Source organism: Sciurus vulgaris (assembly GCF_902686455.1).
Source record: "Sciurus vulgaris genome assembly, chromosome: 8".
NCBI lineage: Eukaryota > Metazoa > Chordata > Mammalia > Rodentia > Sciuridae > Sciurus > Sciurus vulgaris.
The window spans coordinates 104113394-104132159 of record NC_136468.1 but is presented as its reverse complement, the minus strand read 5'-3'; the positions used below and the strand labels follow the sequence as shown (position 1 = coordinate 104132159).

Below are 18766 nucleotides of genomic sequence, written 5' to 3'. Positions count from 1 at the left end.
GATAGTAGTACACAGGTTCTGCCTCTCTGTGCCTTCACTGTTCTCTGTGCTCAGAGAAGATAGCAGCAACTGCCTGAGGAGGGATCTGGAGAACTGCATAACAGATGTGAAATTGTTCCCTCTCTTTAAGCAAAGAGCCATTCTTCCGGCTGTTAACTGAGAAAGGAACTAGATGCCTTCACAAGAACTTAGGTAATTCCATCTTCGTCCCATTTTGTAGGTGATGGAGAAAGCCCCAGACTGCACACCTGCAGGGCAGAACACAGAGGCATCAGTGGCATACTCATCCATTGGCCCTTGCTAACCTCCACAATATCTAAAGATCCCTGAGCCACCAGGGCAGGGCCAGCCTGACCCTTCTGATGTCCTCTCCAGCATCCTTCCCAGCCCCACTTATCCACCATTTAGGCCTGATACTTGACCAGGGACCTTGGACTCCTGCCCTGTTGATCCTCCAGCTGGAATCCTAACCTGTGCTAGCCATCCCCAAGGGCCATTGCTCACGTCTTGTAAGCCTCAGAGACCCACTGCAGCCATATCACCAGCCCTAGGAATTTCTTCTTGATTCTCTGAGCCTTGCTGCTTAGGCCTTAGAATCTCCTGTTTCTTAACTTCAGAGAAACTAGACCCTCTGCCAGGCAGTGGCCAGGGTGCCTAGCCTGTTTCTTGTCCTTTTACCAGACTCAGCAAAGGTGCCCTCAGCTCTAGGGCTTCTGGTCTGGAACCCTTTCTTGAATGGAAGTTCCCTGATCCTCCTTCTGTCTTCCTTCGCTTCGTGGGGGACCCGAGATTCTCCACCTGCTGCTCTCTTCACTTTCAAAGTATTGTCACTGTGATATGGGAGCAGGTTCTAGTTATGTGTAGTAGGTAGATAGCAGTCCTGGGATTCAGCAAACCTGGTCTTTCACTAAGTTTAAGGAAATCTTTCCCTTCTAAAACTAAAAATGAATATAAATGGCATGGAGGTGTAATCCCGGCTACTGGAGAGGCTGAGGCAGGGTTGCAAGTTCCAGGCTAGCCATAGTGAGGCTGCAACTTAGACCCTGTCTCAAAAAGGGCTGGGGCTATAGCTCAAAGGTAGGGTATTTGCATTTAGTGTATGAAGCCCTGGATTCAATCTCCAGTTCTGGGGGTGGGAGGCAAGGGGGGATGCTGGCTGAGTTGGAAATACCAAGGCCTTTCCTTTTTTTACACAGAGCCACAGAAGCTGCCCAGGAGCTTCTCCAGCACAATAAGATTTTGATCCAGGATATTCCTGGTCCCCAAGTTCAAGCACTAGAAACTCCTCTTAGAATTGCTGAATGTCAGCCAGTTCAAAGACTGAGCTGGTTGTAGAGTCCTGGGCAACTTAGTGAAACCATGTCTCAAAAACTTAATTAATTAATTAAAAAAAATAAAAAGGAAGTGTGTATGTAGCTCAGTGGCAAAGCACTTGCCTGGCATGAGCAAGGCCCTAGATTCAATCCCCAGCACTGGGTTAAAAGAAAATTTGATTCAATCTATTCCTAAAATCTGGACAGGGAAGTCAGACCTAGTGGCTTCCAACAGATCAAGGATCCTTTATATAGGATCTACCCATTCAATTGAAATTCCTGAGGCCTAAGTGTATGCAGGTCATGCTTTCATCAGAGTTTCAAAGGGATACAGGATTTAAAGGAAATTATAGTAATCACTCAATTATCAGGGAAGTTATTCTACACATCCCCAGACCTATCAAACAGTTGTCCAAAATATTTAAACTTTTGAAAACAGACCAGTCAGCAGATTGGGAGCAAGAGTTTGCTAGGGGTATCCTTGGGCAGGACCACTTTGGAGGAATTCTGAAACTACTTGGGTCAATTGAGAAATCTTTGCTACTTTCAGGTGCAGGAACGTTTTTTCAGGAAGTCACTTGCGTGTTCTTGACTTTTTTGAGGGTCGATGTTCAAACCCATGACCTATGAAAAAGGGATTCACTTTCAGACCCTCAAGTCAGGGTTGTTCTTAGGATTCAAACTTACATAGTCCCCAAGCAGTCTTGTAGCTTTGGAGCTAAAAACACAAAGCATCAGTCTGCCCTGCCCATTTATGGATGTTCACCACTGCCAGAGGCCCACCTGTGTCACACCTCAAAACATCTTTAGGATTTGAGAGGCCTAGAGCTTGCCATAGGGCTACTGGGGAGGTCATGTCTTGGAACCAAGATTGCAATGGGAGAACCACTCAGAGAAGCATGAGCAGAACAGCAGGCTGCTCACTAGGTGATCCTGTGACTGAGGAAAGCATGAACCAATCAAGTACCATCTGGAGAAAATGGGCCTGAGAATTTGAGACAAGGTACCAAGAAGTGTGTGCCCTTTCCCTTGAGATAGACTGTGCTTGCTATAGCACATAGGGTTCCCAGTTTGGTATAATTCTTGGCCTTGCTTCCTCCTGACTGACCCTTAAGCGAGGTTACTTGGCTTTTCTAAGCCTTGGTTTGCACACTAGCACCTGCTTAGCAATGGAAAGTGCTTACACAGTGCCTGCTCAGGAGCAGCGTTCCATGAACAGGTTAAGGTGCCCAGTGCCATGTCTCAAATGTCAACATGTCAAGCCAGAAATCATTAATGTATCTTAAAAGTAACCATCTTTCTTCCTTAAGAGTATACAAAGTGGCATCCTGTAAATGATGTTATCTTACATTTACTAAAATACAGTACTGGGTAGGGCTGGTGTTTGGCAATCTGTACCAATGTAAACCTGATTTGTAGCTGCTCTAGCTCCTCAGATGTGATGAATTAGCCCAGGAAAGAAAAATCCTTTCTCTTTTTTTGAGTCAGTAATAAAATGATTTGACCCTAAACCTATCTGATTTCTTCTAGGACCAACAAAATTACATCAGAGTGCAGTGATGAGTCAGGACCACAGAAGAGAGCCAAGCTGGTCTTGATCCTGGTTCATGATTTTCTGCTCTCAGCCCACAGCAGCCACACCCTGGCTACCTCCATGCTGTTCTTGGCTGGTGCTTCCTTCTGCCTGGTTGATGCTGGCTTACTATGGTGGCACTTCTCTTTCATTTAATTGCCTGAGGCCAACCTCCCTCATTCACACCACTTGAGGGGGTCAGGGGCCTCTGCTTCTCTCTTGGTGCTTGTCTTACAGCATCTTAATTGTTTCCCCATCCAAGCTCATTTTTATGTCCAGATTTAGCAAAGTTCTGAGACCCTCCGGTGGAGGTCTTAGTTGCCCTGCACATGAGGTTTATTCTCCCATCTACCTTTCTTACCCTCTTCTTCTTCCTTCCCTTCCCAGTTTGCTTCTTTCCACTGAGGATCCAACCCAGGGCCTTGTGCCTGCTAGGGAAGTGATCTACCACTGAACTATATCTCCAACCTTGTCTTAGCTTTCTTGAGGCACATTCCATCCCCAAAGCCCAGGTTTGGCCCCTCTGGGTTCTGACATTTAGCCCAGGATCATGGTGTAGCATTGGGCCTTTCTAACTGCCCTCGGCTCTGATACTAGGATAGTGGACATCATCACAGTAATTATAGCTTGGCTCTAACCCATGCACCTAGACCTGACCCATTCCCCTGACCCTTAGTAGAGGGAGAATGGGTGGAAGTGGGAGCTCACAGGAATCATGGACCACCTGTGGTATAAAGACACCTCTTTTTTGTTTAGTTTTGTTTTTGTTTTGTGGTACTGGCTGTCAAATGTACTCTACCTCTAAGCTACATCTCCAGACCTTTTTTTTTTTTTTTTTTTTTTTTTTTTTTTGAGACAGGATCTCACTAAGTTATCCAGACTGGCCTTGAACTTGTGATCTTTTTGCTTCAGCCTCTCAAGTAATTGGGATTTATGGGTGTGCTCTGTAATGGAGTTTCAGTGGTTGTTTGACTTATTTCTCAGAATAGACAACCTCTGGGATTCTTCTTGGTAAGTGAATTACTAGGAATAATAGTTTTACAAAGTATAATGTGTTAGTTTTTCTATGTTAGGATAAGTCATTTGGATAGTGGAGTAGCCTTGGTTAACCTTCCAGCTGAATTCTGTGACTTCCAGGAAATAATCACTGTGTTCCAGGCTGGACCATGCTCTGAAGTCCATGTGAACTGAGAGGGTCTCTGTTACATGGTGTCTGTCCACAGCTCAGCCTCTTAACCCAGCTGGACAGACCATCTCCAGGAAGTTCAGATCATTCCACAGGCCCTTCCTTTCCTTAGTGGTCCAAAAGTGGCAGGCCTGGCTAAGGCCATTCCCCTCAGCTGCCATGGTCTTCCCCAAACAGGCCTCTGCAGACGTAGCTTTTGGAAGTCCCTCAAATAAACTAAGTTTAAGATACTAATTCTCCACCCCACTGCAAACCACAATCATCTAAGAGGTATTCAAAAAGTATAGGTTCCCTTGTCCTCCCCACAGAGATGGGTGGGCCCTAATGAGTTCTTTCATGTGACCAGGGTCTAGAACCACTGTGCTGAGAGCATGAAGCAACTTCTGCTTCCTGGTTGCTACATGGGGAGAAGAGTTCAGGTCTGAGATAAAGCAGTTGTACATCTCTGTCTGCATAGTGGGCCCAGGAGGCCCTTCATGGAGGTCACTTGCTCTTGGGTACTCCATAGCCAGGAAGTCCTTGAAGGCCATTTAGGGACTGTGCCAAGCCAGAGACCCAGGCCATTTTCCCATCTGTTTTTATCAGCTTTTTTTTCCCCCCTCTGCTGCTGTGACCAGAAGACCAGACAAAAACAATTAGAGGAGGAAAAGTTTGTGTGGGGCCCACGATGTCAGAGTTCTTAGTCCATGGAAGGCCAACTCCATTCTTTGGGGCTAGAGGTGAGGCAGAATATCATGGCGGAAGACTGTGGAGGAGGAAAGTGGCCCAGAACATGATACATGGAAGCAGAGAGAGAGACTCCCCTCACCATAGACAAAATATAAACCCCACAGGCACACCCCCAATGACCCACTTACAGCCACACCCTACCTACCTATAGTTACCACCCAGTTAATCCCTATTAGGGGATTAATGTATTGATTAGATTAATACTCTCATCACCCAATCATTTCACCTGTATGCTTTCTTGCATTGTCTCACACATGAGCTTTTGGGGGACACCTCACATCTAAACCGTAACACCCATCCTAATGTATCTCTGAGCTCTCATACACCAAGTGGTGCAGTGAAACCCTGGAAGAAGGCACAAGTACGTGCTCTATAACAGAAGCCAATTTTGTAATCTCAGGTGAGTTTGGGGCCTTCATCTGTTCTGTGAAGCCTGGAAATACTGCCTCTTTGGCAAGATGGATGGGAGAAACAGTGTATCAAATTACAGAAAAGATGTCCCCATTAAAATGTTTCCATTGGTGATTTTTAAACACTAACAGTTCATACTAATGTACACAAAGTGTCATTTTAAGTTACTTTAATCATGCAAATTAACCCATGTGATCCTTCCCCCAATCAAGGAACCAGCTGAAATATTTTTGCAGCAAAGCTTTGTATAAACAAAGGGAAGGCAAGGGTGTGTTTGAACCAGAGGAATTTTGCCCCTGAAATGCTCACTGTGTGTTAGGTTTAGAATTCCTGGGAGGCACCTCAGGAAAGGGGAAATGGCTTGAATAGAGAAAAACAAAAATCTGATTGTACTATTGCCTACTGCCTAGAAGGGAAACCTGAACTCCCAGGCACAGCCTTCCTGTCCTGCTCATCTGGCCAACCTGTCTCCTGCTGCACCTGCACCTTGGTCCACTAGGTACCTGTCAACTTTGCCTGTAGTGATACAGGACTCAGCATAACAATTTGTTCTTCCCCTATTCCCTCTAGTCCAGTCAGGGTTTATCTCCCTAAAATAATGAATAACTATCAGGGACTCTTTTAAAAACACTAGAAAACGCTTAACTGCTGATCCTGCAAGGAATCTTACTGTGTAATTTTCACACACTCAAAATTTTGGGGGGTGGTGCTGAAGTTTGAACCCAGGGCCTTACACATACTAAGCATGTACTCTATCAGTGATCTACACCCCAACCTCACAACCATCCCCATTTTAAAAATGAGGGAAACTGGGCTCAGAGTGGTTCAGTCATGACTCACATTACACAGCCAAGAAGTGGATCCATGACTCACATTACACAGCCAAGAAGTGGATCCCCAGCATGTTGGAGCAGACATATAATTTATCCAATTATAAAACTATCAAACTTTATAAGGAAAAAAATGGGTTTAAAAGGATTCTTCAGGAAAAACTGAGTCCTTATGTTTGCAAGGTATTGTGGATTTTGGAGAACATCAAGTCTATTTGTGCTCTTATCCAATATTCTGGGAGGACAGTGCCGGCTGCAGTAGGAAAAATGAAGAATAAAACATTCTTAGGAAGGTGGGGATGAAAGACCCTGTCCTTTTATTAAGGATTTTTTGACCACCCAGATTCAAGTGGCCAGAGAGGAATTTTGGTCATGGAAATCAACTGGACTGAAGCCAAGAGACTCCTATCTTGCTTGCTCTCTGCCTTTGCCCCAGTGTGACTGTAGGCAACTCACTTTCAACCTTTGCTTCCATTTCCCTCCTCATACGTGATCACCTAGTGTTCCCTCCCACAACAGGGTTCAAGCATCATTAGGATGAAGGATGCAGGTCCAAAACGGCCAAATATTGGCAACTTCACACCATTCAACCTAATACAACCAAAAGAGTTATTTTATTAAATATCCTCTTGGTCCTAACAACTGTGAAGTAGTACTATTATTAAATAAGTTCATTTTATAAATGACGATACTGAAGTTCGACTGTACAAAGGTTGTTATACAAGAGCCCTCGTGTTTTCCATTACTATAATGAATTCTAAAATAAGATACCCAGTGTTGCTATTTTTCCCTTTGACATTAATAATTAGAGGATAGCAATTACATTGGCACAGCTCTGGCGTGAATATTATATCCCCGTACATTTCCTTGCTTCTTAAAAATTTCCCTGCTTAACGTCCCAGTGGCACATGCCGGGAAACCAGCTACTCAAGAAACTGAGGCAGGAGAATTGCATGTTAGAGGCCAGCCTTAGCAACTTAGTGAGACCCTATTACGAAAAAAAGTTTTAAAGCTGGGATGTAGCTGAGTAATAGAGCACCTAAGTTCAATGACGGGAGGAGAGAAGAATTCCTTCCCTAGTGTAGCCACTATCATGAGTGGCAAATCTCTGAATAACTCATCCTTCAAGAACTGGGTGCAGTTTTAAACAAAACATGTTTCTTCTTTGTGGATAAAAGCCCAGAGTTTGGAGGTTTTGTTTTCTTGCAGTGCGAGGACTGAACCCAGGGCCTGTGCATGCTAAGCAGGTACCCTACAATTGAGCTACACCCAGCACTTATTTCACAAGATCCTTTGGAGACACAGCTCAGCTTAATTTCTAGGACGTGGACGTCCCCAGATCCAGGTGGAGGCGGGGGGCGAGGCGGCGCGGTTTTTCCCCTTTCTCCTTCAGGACGCCATCACCTCTCCTAACGGGAGTTCTGGGAGAGCGAAAGCTTATGTTTTGCATCATCAAACTTCCGGATCAGAAATCCGATGCCAGCAATCCGCCTAGAGAAAGTAACCCGGTGAGCCCGAAAGACCAGCGCCTGACACGGGAGGCGCTCCTCTTCGCGGAGCCCCACCCCTGTGGGGTCTTCGCCCCGCCTCTCCCGCCCCCCCCCGGGGCGTGCCCCCGCGAGCAATTTGGTCTCGTCCGCGGTGGTCCCCCCTGCGGGTGCAGCACGGTGGCACGTCCTGCGCCCTGCTCCGCAGAAGATGGCGGCGTCCGTGTGCGGCCTGGCGCTGTGGCCACGGGTGAGTGGGCAGCGCGGGCAGAAAGGTCGGGGTGGGATCTTGGTTTCGGTCTCACGCCCCTGCCCCACAGGTGCTGCCCTGGAGTAAAGAACTTCCTGGCGCCTGGCGTGCCCTGCACACCTCGGCAGTCTGCGCTAAGGTGAGCGCTTCAGGCGGGTGAGAGCGGGTCCCGGGCGGTAGCAGGAACCGGGAGCGGGTGGCCGGCCCGGGGTGACTGCCGAACCTCGGAAAAGCCCGAGGGGTGACGGGCCCAGGGGTGGGACTGGGGCGGGGCGGCGTAGTAAGGGCCCTTTGCTCCTAGAACCGAGCGGCCAGAGTCCGGGTGGGCAAGGGGGACAAGCCTGTGACCTACGAGGAAGCCCACCCACCGCACTACATCGCTCACCGGAAGGGCTGGCTGTCGCTGCACACAGGTGAGGGGACAACTGCTGAATACCCAGCTCTTCCGGAGGAGGAGCGCTCAGTCCAACGGTCATGTGAGCAAAATGAACAAGTTTTAACTTGGTCATTAGGACAGGGCAGAAATCTGTTAATCCAGTTCAGAGGAGACGCAAAAAAGCAAAGACAGGTAGACCAGGATGTTGAAATGAATTTGCAAATGAATCTCACTTTTCCTATGGAAACTCAGTTGACCCTCCACTGAATAGAAATTATTTACATGTCTTCGGACGATATTTTGGATTGCTATCAGTTTTTGTAGTTTACATAGATGTAAAATACAGGAAATGAAAGGAGTCAAACCCCCATAGAATCTAGTAGCTCAGAGAAGTATACCCAAAATAATGTAGTTTTCCTCTGAAGCACATTTTTTTCCTGCAGTTATTTACAGTTAATCCTGTTACTCATAGATTCTGTAAATTCTTGGTTTTCTTATTCCTTTTGCTCGCGTGCACGCACGTGTGTGTGTGTGTGTGTGTGTGTGTGTGTGTGTGTGTATACATGCCAGGGATTGAACCCAAGGGCACTTAAGCAGTGGGTTACATCCCCAGACCTTGTTATTTTTGAGACAAGGTGTCCCTACGTTGCTTACAGCCCTGCTAAGTTGCTGAGGATGGCTTGGAACCTGAGATCCTCCTGCCTCAGCCTTCCCAGCTGCTGGGATTGTAGGGGTGGGCATCACCACACCAGGCACCCCTCTGTATTCTTATACTGACTAAAATTTGTGACTTCAAAATCAATACCCTATCACTTTCAAGGTTACCTAGGAACACAGGCAGAGCAATGCCTTTATGCCTGTTCGCAATTGAGGTAGAACAAGTTTTCATAATGTAAAAAGTGCCCTTATTCACACTTTAGAGACACATTTTAAAAATTATTGTGCCTTTTGTTGGTAATTTTGCTGTTTAAAATGACCCTGAATTACTGCCTAGTGCTTCTGATCACAAGACTGTGATGGTCTTACACAGGAAGTATATGTTAGATAAGCTTTGTTCAAGCCTAACTTACAGTGCTCTTGGCTGAAAGTTAAATGTTAATCAACCATATGTATTAATGCATTTTTAAACAGAAGGGCTCCTGAAACTAGCTTATATATTAATCCATTAATGAAAATATCTTGACCAGAGGCTTGCACAAATCTAATGGTGTGTTCTTCCTACAAGCATTGTTTCAGAATTCACTAGCTCAGCGTTTATGGTGACATTATGGAACATAACTACTGTGAAATAATGAAACTGTATTTTGTTCAGTATAAGGGTTATCAACTTTGATGTTTGGATGAATCTAGAGTACTGGTGATTGAACCCAGGGCACTCTACCACTGAGCTACATCCCCAGCCCTTTTTATTTTTTGAGTCAAGGTCTTATTAAGTTGCCCACGATTGCCTTGAACTTGTGATCCTTCTGCCTGAGCCTTCTGAGTTTCTGGAATTACAGGCAGGTGCCACCACACCCTGCTAGAAAAATTTAAACACAGGTTCTTGGGGGTCAATTCCCAATACAGCAGAAAATAATGAAATAAAATACAGGTTCCTGTCTCCCACCCCTTTAGGTTCCTGTTCTTGTTTTGAGGTCTGGGTGTGAATGTGCAGATTCAGCATGTACTATAAAGGTTTTAGGGTTCCTGGGCCCACACTAAGAACCCATTTATGGAAGATGTGTCCAGGCTTTTGAGAAGCTACTGTCCCTAATTTCATAAGTATTGACTGGCATCATCTGTCTGGCCCACAGGATGACCCATGCTTCTTTAAAGCAGTCAAGAAAGACTTTAAAAGGGACTAGATGTAGAGGTGTCACCAGAATTGTACCCTAAGGCTCAGGTAAAATGAGGATACTTGCTTCACAGAAATGGTTTAGGAATTAATAGTGTATTTTGACTTCTAATGTATTATTCCATTAGTAGAAGAAAATGGAATAAGCTGTGGCAAGGGGTGGGATTGAGTCCCTGGTGCTAGATGTTAGCTCTGGTGTCTTGGCAGCTCCATGGGCAACATGGCTGACTTTTCTGTGGTGCCTTCTCTTCAGGTAACCTGGATGGGGAAGAACATGCTGCAGAGCGAACTGTGGAGGATTTTTTCCTACGCAAGTTCATGCTGGGTACCTTCCCAGGCTGTCTGGCTGACCAGCTGGTCCTGAAGCGCCGGGCCAACCAGGTGGAGATCTGTGCCCTGGTCCTGAGGCAACTGCCAGCACACAAGTTCTACTTCCTCGTGGGCTACAGTGAGACTCTGCTGTCCCACTTTTATAAGTGTCCTGTGCGACTCCATCTCCAAACTGTGCCCTCAAAGGTTGTATATAAGTATATCTAGGATGATGCCCTTTTTTGAGTCAGGTTGCAGTATACAAAGGACAGAAATGTGGGAAAGACCAATAGAACAAGGAGAAATGCATGCCCTCAGAAGACAGAGTCATCACCTCTAAACTGCTGTGGAATAAAGATCTTCATGCACCTTTGCTTCTGTTTACCTTTACCCTTTTGTGTGTGTGTGTGTGTGTGTGTGTGTGTGTGTGTGTGTGTGTTTTTTTTGTTATTTTTTTCCTCTACTGGAGATGGGGACCCAGGGTCTCATGCATTGTTAGGGGAGTACTATACCACTGAGCTATATCCCCAGCCCTTGCCTTTGCCCTTTTGGTCAGGGAGTTAGAGTAGGGTTTCATTGAGGTGCTTCAGGGCTTGTAGGGAAGCTGCCTGTTATCTGAAGTTCAGCTCATTCCGTGAGGACCTGTGTATGCAGTCACTCTATCACATACTTCACCTAAAGTTCTTTGTTTTCTCTCAAAAATAAAAAGATGCATTTTAATAAAGTAATTGATGTCAGTGTTTTAAAAAACAAAACAATATGCACATGGTCCTTTAATACATCCTTCCATCATCCTGTTCCCATACTCAGCCCACTCCCTGCCCGCTACACATCACTGTCAGTACCAATCTATTTACCATCTCTGGTTTTGCAATATCCATCATCTCATTAAATGGCATCACACAGTGTGTAACCTCCTCATTCTGGCTTCTTGAACTCAATCATGTGCATGCAAGCTTCACTCAAATATTTTACACGGGTTAATAATTCTCTCCTTGCCGAACCATGGTCCATTGCATGGATGTGCCCCAGCTTCAGCTATTGCAGTTCATGTTGATTCATGAAAGTGGCTATTTCAAAAGAGCTGCTGCACAAGACTGCAGACTGGTTTTTATTTGTACATGCTTTTTCTTTTTGTCCTAGGGATTGAGCTCAGGGGTGCTTTACCACTGAACTACATCTCTAATCCTTTTTATCATGAGATAGGATTTTGTTAAGTTGCTGAGACTGACCTGGAATTTGTATGTTTACAAAGCAATTTTCATTCCCCTTGGTGGTACTGGAGATTGATTCCAGAGTCACTTTACCACTAAGCTACCTCCCTACCTCCCCAGCCTTTTTTTTTTTTTTTTTTTTTTTTTTTTTCAATTTTAGGACAGGGTTTCACTAATTTGCCCAGGTTGATCTCACTTGTGATTCTATTGCTTCAGCCTCCAGAGTTGCTGGGAATATAGGTGTGCACCTAAGGGGCTGAGCACAATTGCTAGATCAGGATGTTAGGTTTAACTGGAAAAAACTTAAAACTGTTTTCAGAGTTGAACCATTATGCATTCCACCATCAATGTGAGTTCCTGTTCCACATCCCCCACAATATTTGATGATATTTTTTATCTTTCAGTGTTTGTATAGAACTCAGGGCCTTGCATATGCTCAGCAAGCTCTCTTACAACAACATTGGAATGATCACATAGATCCTATATACTTGCTTTTCTTAAATTTATTTTTTGTTACACCCCAGCCCTCTGCAGATGTTTTATAGGTGCATTCCTTTATTTTACAACCAGGGACTCTGTTTAGATCCTCTCCTAAAGTTTGGTGATAAAGGAAGTGTCCAGTCTCCATTTTCCTCATCATCACATTCTTTTGAAGATATTATCTCACTGCAAACTTTCCTAGGCACTGATTAGTGTTTAACCCCACTCTCCACCCCTTCAGTGCCTCAGAAGCCCCTTCATGTCCCTCACAATCTCAGACCATAGCATGTGTTCTGTAAGGCCCTCCAGACAGGGCTCTGGAAGCACATTCATACTCCACAACAGCAGTATAAGGAGCAAGAACCTATTAGCAAGCATGCTAAGGCAGTTAAGATAAATATTGGCAAGGATGTGTGGAAAGAGGTACACTCATCCATTGTTGGTGCAACTATTACAAAAAGCAGTACAAAGACTCCTCAGAAAACTTGGAATGGAACCACCGTTTGACCCAGCTATTCCACTCCTTGGTTTATACCCAAAGGACTTCAAATCAGCATAGAACAGTCATGCAGTCACACCAATGTTTATAGAAGCTCAATCACAATAGCCAAACTATGGAACCAACCTAGATGCCCTTCAACAGATGAATGGATAAAGAAAAGGTGGTATATATACACAATGGAATAATACTCAACCTTAAAGAAGAATGAAATTATGGCATTTTCAGATAAATGGATGAAGCTGGAGAATATCATGCTAAGTGAAATAAGCCAATCCCCCAAAACCAAAGGCAGAATGTTTTCTCTGATATGCTGATGCTAATTCACAATAAGGGGAAGTGGGCTAGGGAAAATAGAGGTAGTCTGAATTAAGCAGCGGGGAGTGAAGGGAGGGAGGGAGGATAGTAGAATGAATTGTACATTATTACCCTATGTATTAGAGTTTTCTAGAGGAACAGAATCAACAGGAAGTATGATTATAAAAAGGGGATTTATTAGATTGGCTTACAACAACCAGAAGCTGGATAGTTCATAATGATCATTTGCCAGGCTAGAGAGCTAGAAGAACCAGTAGCTGTGCAGTCCAAGAGGCAGAAGCCCCAGAATAAGAAGGATCAACAGTACTACCCTAGTCTGAGATCAAGCCTTCTGGAAACTACCTGGAGAATCACTGGCAGAGTTCACTTTGAAAGAGTGAAGAAGCAAGAGTCCCATATCCTCGGACAATCGAAGCATCAATCAAGAAACCGTTCAAGAAGAGTTGAGCTTACATCTGCATCTTCTTCCTTGTTCTTCCAACTTTTATTTTATCCTGTTGGGTGGTGCTGCCCACGCTTAGGGAAGGGCTTCACTTCAGTTCACTATCCCACATTCCAATCATTCCTAGACATGCCCTCATTGACACACCCGAAAGCCTCTTAATCATCCACATCTCTTAATGCAATCAAGTTGACAATTCAATTTAACATTACACCCTATGTACATATGTGATTACATGATCAGTGTGATTCTACATCCTGTACAACCAGAAGAATGAGAAGTTATACTCCATTTATGTATGATGTGTCAAAATACATCCTACTGTCATGTATAACTAATCAGAACAAATTGAAAAATAAAATGCTAACAATAAAAAAATTTTAAAGATAGCATTAATTGGTTTAGACACTTGGGTTAAGGCAAAAGATCTTGTTTTAATCCAGTTTTATCCATGTCCATTCCATTTCATTTTGAGTTGTACTACCCAAGAAAGTTCTTGTGCTGCAGTCACAGGAGTTCTGAGCAGATCCAACCATCAGTCTGGTTGGCATGATGTGCAATTTCCATTACCCATTACAGGAATAGGTCACTTGTTTTAACCTATGAAGAATATGACAAATGTTTAATAGACAACAATAATGTCAAATCAGCTCCATGAGGAAGTATACAGGTTGCTGTATGATCTTGTGTTAATAAAGTAGCCTGAATAGTGGGCTTACCTAGGCAAGCATACACCAATCTATCTGTACTTCAGGAGATCCAAGATGGTGGACTAGAGAGAGGCTGCATTCCTTCTTGCTCCATAATTTGGGTTTCAAGCAGAGGAAATGTTTCTCTGTGAGGCAGTCTTTGCTGCTTATCTATCTGCTGCTCTTTACCCCATTTGTCCACCTCGATCACCCGCAGTCTGCCATCATATTGACTACTTTTTGAGTACAGATTGCACACTGACTGCCACCTATCATCCTCCACTTGCCCATTTGCCTGCTTCTTGCCTGCCCATTGCCTCCCTTTCACCTACCCACCACCCACCAACCAAGGTCCACCTGCTGATCATCTGGCGGTAACCTGCAGACTGGCTGCAGACCGCCAGTGGATCACCAACTGCCTGCTGTTACTAGGAAGTTCACTGTCACAGTACCTGCAGGTTTGGTTACATGTGGCTGTCGCCACTTTGAGACAACAGCCAGGACCTGCAGGACCCCTGGCCTGGACTGACCTCAACCCCTTCTCCAGGATCCCTCAACCAGACTGACCACACCCTGCCTCTAGGCCCCCTGGCCTGACCATGCCCACACCCTGAGCTGCAGCTACCCATTTGCCAACACGTTTGGAAACCAGTGTGGTCATCTTGGATTATCCTGGAAGTGGAAGCTCCCGTCTTCAGGTGGGGCAAATCCCATCCTGAGACACCTGCTGGAGACTGGAAGCTCATTGTCGGGTACCTCTCTTGCATCGGGCTACTGAAGACTGGGAAGTTTGAATAGTATATGACTGTTACCGTGTACTTTTTTCTCCTTTTTGAAAAATTTTTTTTATTTCTTTATTTTTCTTGCTCTATTTTCCTTCTGTTTACCTGTTTCCTCAGTCTTCTTCCCTTGTCTCATGCTAATAACCAACTTCTTTTGATTACACTTTCACTTTCTATGATCTAGAACTTCTATGTACTCTTTTCTCTTTTTTAACAGCTACATCCTACACCCCTCCCCATCCTCTTTGTCCTCCATTAGAAACTGCGACCTTAAATGCAAATCTATTTGTTATACTGTAGATAATAATTGAACTCATCCTCTGTTTATTATGATAATATTGTTAATGTCTTCATAGGGGCTATTTGGTTTAGGGTTGCATATTTTCTGTCCTGGGTGCTGCTAATATTGATCTCCCCCTTAAAGAAGAGGTTTTGGAAATCTGCAGGGTCACTATAAGCCTATAGGGGGGAAATTGCAGTACCCCAGATCTGCACTGCTAGAGGGGAAGATATGTGAACAACATGAAAAAACAAGGGAAGAAAATGTTCCAAACAAACCTAGTTAGTATATTAGTAGAATCCAGTGATGGCATGCTAGAAGAAATGTCAGAAAAGGAGTTCAGAATACATATAAATAAAATGATTCGTTAAGCAAAGGATGAGATAAGAGAGCAAATGCAGACAATGAATGATCATCCCAATAAGCAGTTGAAAGAGCAACTGCAGGAAGCAAAAGATCATTTCAACAAAGAGATAGAGATTCTCAAAAAAAAAAAATTCTTGAAATGAAGGAAACAATAAACCAAATAAAAAACTCAATGGAAAGCATCACTGACAGACTCGATCAAGGAAGACAGAACCTCAGACAATGAAGACAAAATATTTAATCTTGAAAATGAAGTTGACCAAACAGAGAAGATGGTAAAAAATCATGAACAGAACCTATCTGTACTTCAGGGGTATAGAAAGACTAAGATGCCTTAAGAATATATAACTGCAGCCAGGTGTGGTGGTGCATGCCTGTAATTCTAGTGGCTTGGGAGACTGAGGCAGGAAGATAGCAAGTTCAAAGCCAGCCTCAGCAACTTAGTGAGACCCTATCTCAAAATAAAAAATAAAAATGGACTGGTGGTGTGACTCCGTGGTTAAATGCCCCTGGGTTTAATCCCTGGTACAAAAAAGAAAGTATATATAACTGCCATAAACTGATACAAAGTGTTCCTTGAGAGATGACACCCAAGGGTAACATCACCTGTACTTGCGAGGGCCAGGTTCCCAACACGGTAGGCTTTATTTGTAAAGTTAGACATTCTCCCTCCCCCTCAAAAGGTCATTAAGGCAAACCACTGGGGGCTTACTTGTATATCCCCTGGTCAACTAATGCTTCTTTTCACCGATGTGATGTCTGGAGAAGCCAGCAGCAATAAGTTGTTATTTGTACCCCAGTGTGTTTTAAGAAAATGCTCAGTGAAAGTGTCCTTTATCTGTAACCTTAACATTGGCAGCAAGATAACATAGAAATGGCTGCAGGGTACTGACATCTGGTGTCTCATTTAGTGTCCTCAGTGCCTCAGGTAGATGAGCAGCCCACCCTTGCAAGTTACTCTCAGTCCTTGAGGTTTCAGCAGGCCATTCATCCTTTCAATTAATACAGCTCCTGATGGATTCTATGGAAGGTAGAAAATCCATAATATGTCCTAGTCTTGAGCCTATCGTTGTACGTCATGGCCTATGAAATAGGTTCCTTGGTCACTATCAATGACCTGTGATGTGCCATGTATGGATCTATCCCTTAACAGTTGTCTTCTGATTGGCTCTTTTGTTGGGAAAGTCTTCCATTAAGCCTGCATTTGTGTCAACAGAAGTCAATGCATATTTGGCCCCTATTGTTGAAGAAGGATGTCACCTCATTTGATATGCCCCTCAGAGGATTCTGGTCATCTCTAATAGCGTTGAGAGTAGGTAAGACAGGTTTGACATGCAGCAGCAACATCAGACCTCTTTATGGTCAGCCCCCAGCATGTCACAGCTACCCACATAGTCTTTTGTCCCACATGCTTTAGTCTGTGATGTAGTCAAGTAGCAATTTCTTCTGTGGTTCCTTCCTCCAGTAATCTTATCTGTGCCAGTTGTATGACTGGTTCTTCTCTGGTGATAGGCTCTGTGGCAAGAAGGACAGAATAAGTAACCCACAACCCACAGTTGTCACTTTCCAACAAATTATAACATTCTTCTTCCTCCTTCCATAACTTTGACCAAAATCCAATGGAGATCTTATGTCCCTTAATCTGAGGCCATAAGCTCTATCAAAAGCCATCTGAAGTGACATGGGAGGTAAGCTCAGTAGGTTTCCATGTGTCTAGGGTCTCAAGCACTTGTGCCTATTTTACTGTTTGTTGGACTTGATTAAATGCCTCAGTATACCAATGAATCCAGTTCTATACTATATCCCTCCTACACAAATTATATAGGGGTCACAATACCTGACCAGATGAGGAATAAAAACTCTCCTATAACCAGGCATGGTGGTACAGGCATGCCTGTAATCCCAGCAATTTGGGAGGCCGAGACAGGAAGATCACAGCAACTCAGAAAGGTTCTAAGCAACTTAGTGAGACCCTGTCTCAAAATAAAAAACCAAAAAGGGTTGGGGATGGAACTCAGTGATAGAGCACCCATGGGCTAAATCTCCAGTACCAAAAGAAAAAGCAAGCAAGCAAGCAAGTCAGCCAGCCCTCTAATAACCCAGTAACCCTACAAATTCTTGTATTTGCTCTACTGTGTTGGGAATTGAAAATACCTGAACTTTATCTTCACAGCCTGAGGTATAACCTTTGTCTTACCTGAGCAGACAACACCCAAGAATGTCACTGATAAACCAGGGCCCCACACTTTGTTAGGGTTTATAGTACATTCTCTCGCTTGCAAAGCTGTTGAAAGGTGGTGGGTATCCTTGGTGAGCTCTCAAAGAGAATCAGATGTGATCATTATATGAACATTTTTACCAGTGAGGGTCAGCACCATGACACAGGTGGGGCCATAGAGCTATCCTTCAGGTAATATCGTAACAGGCATCATCAGCCTTCACCGAAGTCAATGGGGCTTGACCCTCCAGGACTTTATCTATGATAAAGAAGATATCAGCAAGGTCTAGCGCACAGTGGTATGTTTCCAGGCGAGTGCTAAGTTTTTCTACAGTAGTGGCAATGTTGGGAATGGCTGCATAAAGTGAAGGGATCATTTAATTCCCTGTAGTTCATGGCCATGTGCCAAGTTCTATCCTGCTTTTTTCCTGACTACGCAGGGGAATTAAAAGGACTGTGGGTTAGGCAAATTATGTTTACTTTAGTCAATTTACATATGATCTGCATTCCCTCCTGATGGCCACAGGGGAGCCAATATTGTTTGTTGGCAACAGTTCTCAGAGTTGCAGGCAAAACAACATGAGGGTGGCTTTACAGTTGATGCCTGCTTAATCTCCCAGCAACTCAGATGGAACTTCTCTACTGTAGTTTACAGGCATTTGCCCCCAAATATATCAGGAATTATATATTCAGAAAGGGGGACTATGAAGACCAGGTAGGGGATGGGTTGTAGGCATCTAAGACACAGTCAGTGTTATGGCTCAGACTCTTGCTGTTTCCTCCTCACACTCCATGTCCATTGATAGCAATTAACCTGTCTAAGATTATCATGTATGATATATGGATCATCATATATTAATATACACTCAGCTCCTATATCTGCTAATGCTGTTACTCTCTGAACACTTCTTAAAGACCAGTGTAGTTCCAATTCTATATATGGCCTCCAGTCAACAGGTATACCTTGGACCCCTGAACCTTGACATCTCCCCTAGTTGTTCCATACTCAAGGGCTCAAAGATTCCTCTGGGGGAGCTGTGGGCTCTGCTTTCATATTTCCTAATAGGAATGTAATGTCTTTATGTTCTTTTGGAGAAGAAGTCCATTTTACCTTTCTGACTCTTTCTTTCCTTTTCCTTATTGAGAGGTAATGACTGAAACCTTTTGTCCTTTTGCTATT

General features: G+C 44.1%; 1 protein-coding gene across 1 annotated transcript; it reads left to right on the top strand.

The window, feature by feature from the left end:
* The first annotated feature begins 6221 nt into the window (after positions 1–6221).
* On the top strand, positions 6222–10671 carry MRPS24 (mitochondrial ribosomal protein S24). The gene is made up of 4 exons (XM_079150938.1): positions 6222–7779; positions 7850–7918; positions 8081–8192; positions 10243–10671. Exons 1-4 carry the CDS (start codon positions 7741–7743, stop codon positions 10524–10526), a joined length of 504 nt encoding a protein of 167 aa, XP_079007064.1. The 5' UTR covers positions 6222–7740; the 3' UTR covers positions 10527–10671.
* The last annotated feature ends 8095 nt before the right edge of the window (positions 10672–18766 follow it).

What these genes read in the sequence shown, in the direction of transcription:
- MRPS24 (XM_079150938.1), top strand. Translation starts at nt 7,741, where the DNA reads ATGGCGGCGTCCGTGTGCGGCCTGGCGCTGTGGCCACGG. An exon ending in GCCTGGCGCTGTGGCCACGG is followed by an intron (nt 7,780 to 7,849) that starts GTGAGTGGGCAG and finishes CCTGCCCCACAG; the next exon opens with GTGCTGCCCTGGAGTAAAGA. An exon ending in CCTCGGCAGTCTGCGCTAAG is followed by an intron (nt 7,919 to 8,080) that starts GTGAGCGCTTCA and finishes CTTTGCTCCTAG; the next exon opens with AACCGAGCGGCCAGAGTCCG.